A 3,801-nucleotide genomic window follows, 5' to 3' on the forward strand; every position below is an offset into this window, starting at 1 on the left:
TTAGAGGCTTAGAAAACGAAGATCCCCATAAGTTTCTCACAGAGTTTCACGTTGTGTGTGTTGGCATGAAACCACACAATGTCACAGAGGATCAAATCAAGCTTATATTAGGGCATTCCCCTTCGCGCTGCAAGATGCAACAAAAGACTAACTCTATGACCTCCCACCGGGGACGGTTACCACTTGGGTAGATCTTGCACGACTCTTTTTGGACAAATACTTTCCGGAGATGAAAGCTTCATCCCTACGGAGGGAAATCATTGGGATTAAGCAACATAAGAGAGAAGCTTTTCACACATATTGGGAAAGGTTCAAGAAACTTTGTGCCCGGTGCACAAAGCATGGAATCACCGAATACCAGCTCCTCCAATATTTCATTGAAGGCATGAATCCAATGGAAAGAAGACTTCTTAATGCCTCCAGTGGCGGATCTTTACCCGACAAGACTCCCACCGAAATCCACAACTTGATCAAAAACATGGCTGAAGATTCTAAACATTCAAGTCATGATGAAGAATGGTACATGGATGCACCCCGAGGTGTAAAGGAAGTCCAAACTCCTCAAATTGAAGCTCAATTGTCCGAGCTTATAAAAGTTGTAATGATGCTAGCTAAAGACAAAGGTGTGCAACCCACACCCCGCCCTTGCGGTATTTGTACTCAAGTGGGACATCCAACCGACATGTGCCCTCAACTTCAAGATGAGGATTATGAAGAAGTGAAAGTCATGAGAGGTTATTATGGGTTGAACCAAAGGGGACATGAGCAACCACGAGGTGATCAAAGATGGAACAATAATCAAGGTTGGGGAGGAAATCAACAATGGAGTTATCAACCAAGTCAACCACATCAATACCAACAAAGACCACCTTTTCCACCACAAAACTTTCAGCCAAGGCAGCCACAACACCCTCCTCAACAAGCAGGTTCATCAAATATGTCCTTAGAGGACATAGTGAAGAGTTTGGCAACTAGTACACAAGCTTTCCAACAAGAAACAAAAGCAAGCATAAAGAACTTAGAGAAACAAGTTTCACAGCTTGCTACTTCCGTAAGCAAACTAGAATCTCAAAGAAAGTTGTCTGCCCAAACTGAAGCAAACCTAAGGCGCAACGTGTGTGCGATCACATTGAGAGGCGGAAAGAGCTATGATGGTCCAAAAGTGCCGGATGATCAAAAGGAAGAAGAAATAGCGGTCGAAGTGGCAACCAAAGAAGAGAAGGAGGAAGAGAAAACAATAAAAAAGAAGCCCTTCATCACTGAGTCTAAAGCCACACATGCTCCATTTCCTGAAAGATTAAAGAGCACGAAGAAAGAACGGGAGGAGAGTGAGATCATGCAAATGTTCAAAAAAGTTCAAATCAACATTCCACTCCTCGAGGCCATCAAGCAGGTACCTCGATATGCAAGGTTCCTTAAGGATCTTTGTGTATCTAAAAAGAAATTAAAAGGAAATCAAGTCGTAACAGTTGGGGAGCATGTATCTGCGGTTTTGCAAAAGAGGATGCCCCCGAAGTGCAAGGATCCCGATGTCTTTACCGTGCCTTGCAAATTGAGGAATCTTTATGTACTCCGAGCTATGCTTGATCTAGGTGCATCCGTAAATGTCCTACCATATTCTCTTTTCAAATCAATTGGTGTAGGAACTTTGAGCAAAACCGGTGTGATCATCCAACTTGCTGACCGGTCTTTGGTACACCCAAAGGGAGTACTAGAGGACGTGTTAGTGCAAGTCGATGAACTTGTCTTCCCGAATGATTTTTATGTCTTAGATATGGGAGATGATGACTCTCTAAGTTCAAGTTCCATACTTTTGGGTAGACCTTTTCTTAAAACTTCTAAAACAAAAATTGATGTCTACAATGGAACTTTGAGTATGGAATTTGATGGTGAAGTTATCAACTTCAATGTTCATGAAGAAAAAAGGTTCCTTCTGATGTTCAATCTGTTAATTTTGTCAATTTGATCCAACCCTCAACAAAAAAGGGTTTGAACTTGTCTAATAATGAATTTCTAGAGTTAGTTTTGTCACGAAAACTAGACAGGGACAAAGCCAAAGAGATTGCAAAGAAGTTTGATATGGATAATGAGGTGTTGGAGATTTTAGAGTTTATTGATGACAAGAAGCATATGAGGAGTGATGATATGAAATCCAAGCCACCTACTACCAAAGCCAAATTCCTTCCACCGGTAGAACAAGTGCAAGATTCAGGAGCAAAAACCCCACCAAGCCCTTTAAAGAATATTCATGGTGCGAAGGTTAATGTATTGGAGAGGCCCACGTACCAAGATTGAAGCATAATCGGGGGCAAAGTCGAGCCAACGACTTAAAACAAGGGCAGCTAACCGGGAGGCAACCCGGGGGTATTTTTGTCATTTTCTTTAAAAACATTTCTATTTCTTTGAAGTTTTTGGTTTTTAATGTTCCAAATGCATTTAAACATGATTTCAAATCACCAAACGGACCTCAGGATGCAAAAACACTTCATTTGAATGAGAGGGGAAATTTTAAGTTTCAAAAGTGAGGAATGGCATTCAGAGACGAACACGGGTCGTGTTTAGTTTTAGCTTACATTGAACACGAGTCGTGTTCATGAAAAAAAACACCATGTCACATTCAGAGAGCAACACGGGCCGTGTTCCATTTTGGCTTACATGGAACACGGGTCGTGTCAGGCATCACTCAACATTTTTGCCACCAACACGGGGCGTGTTGGTTTGGCCTGTGGCAACACGGGTTGTGTTCGCGCAGCAGACTTGGTGATTTTTAAGGATTAAAATCGGGATTTAGCCTCATTTACACACACATTCATTCCATAATAGCCCCTCTCTTCCAAGAAAACCCCAATGTCCGATATTCACTCAAATCCCTTTAATTTTTACAAGATTTTTACAAAGCGGTTTGACTTTCATCTTCTCCACTTCATCTCCTACATCTAATACACCATTTTCTTGCATTTTCATGGTGGGGTTTTGACAAACCCTAGGTCCGAAATTATCTAAATAATTTTGTGTTTTTGTGCTTAATTCTTCATGTAGGCAAGCTTGGGGAGGTTGAAGAAGGTCTTTCTCATCAACAACAACGCATTTCCACTAACGATTCAGTACAATCCTTCCAATTCTTCACTTGTGGATTTTGTGTTCTTAGGTCAAATTGTATGCAATTGTGGTCAAATTGGACTTGATTATCACTTGGAAATCATTCAAAACCAATTTTCCCGCGAAATTTTGGTGGCTAAGCTTGTGTTGACTGGACCCATCAACAGTTGACTTTTTGACTTATTGACCGGTTGACTTTTGACTTGACCTAAATTTTGACTACGAAAGGTGAACCTTCTAAGAGACCTAGGCACACTAAGTTATCCGCCCTTCATCATAGACCTAGGTCCCTATCACCACCACCTTGGTCCCCGTCGCCCCCGCCCTCACCGCCACCTAATCCGGCTCATGGTGGTGTAGTGTGTCTTGGTCCAATTCAAGAGGCCAAACTTGAAGCATTTCTTCAGCGTAGTCACACCATCCAAAAGTTTGCACATGTGCCATCCCTCCATGAGCTGCACATTTATAAGCAAGTTCGCACCTTGTTTAGCAACATCAGATGGCAAGGATTGTTGTAGGTCCACGAACTCAACTACAAAGTCCCAACAACTGAGTTTCTATCCTCGGTCTATTTGGACCACGGGGTCCTCAACTTCCTTCTCATGAATCATGACTACGCCATTTCCTTAGATCAAATCAATGCCATTGTTGGGGCCCCAACCGAAAACACATTTGGCCCCAATGACTCAATTGTAGGTTACA

General features: G+C 42.1%; 1 protein-coding gene across 1 annotated transcript; it reads left to right on the forward strand.

The window, feature by feature from the left end:
- Window positions 1-229: 229 nt before the first annotated feature.
- On the forward strand, window positions 230-3,270 carry LOC111892491 (uncharacterized). The gene is made up of 3 exons (XM_023888528.1): window positions 230-1,926; window positions 2,046-2,259; window positions 3,040-3,270. The coding sequence occupies exons 1-3, from the start codon at window positions 230-232 to the stop codon at window positions 3,268-3,270; spliced, it is 2,142 nt and encodes a 713-aa protein (XP_023744296.1).
- The last annotated feature ends 531 nt before the right edge of the window (window positions 3,271-3,801 follow it).

This window comes from Lactuca sativa, chromosome 5, assembly GCF_002870075.4.
Source record: "Lactuca sativa cultivar Salinas chromosome 5, Lsat_Salinas_v11, whole genome shotgun sequence".
NCBI lineage: Eukaryota > Viridiplantae > Streptophyta > Magnoliopsida > Asterales > Asteraceae > Lactuca > Lactuca sativa.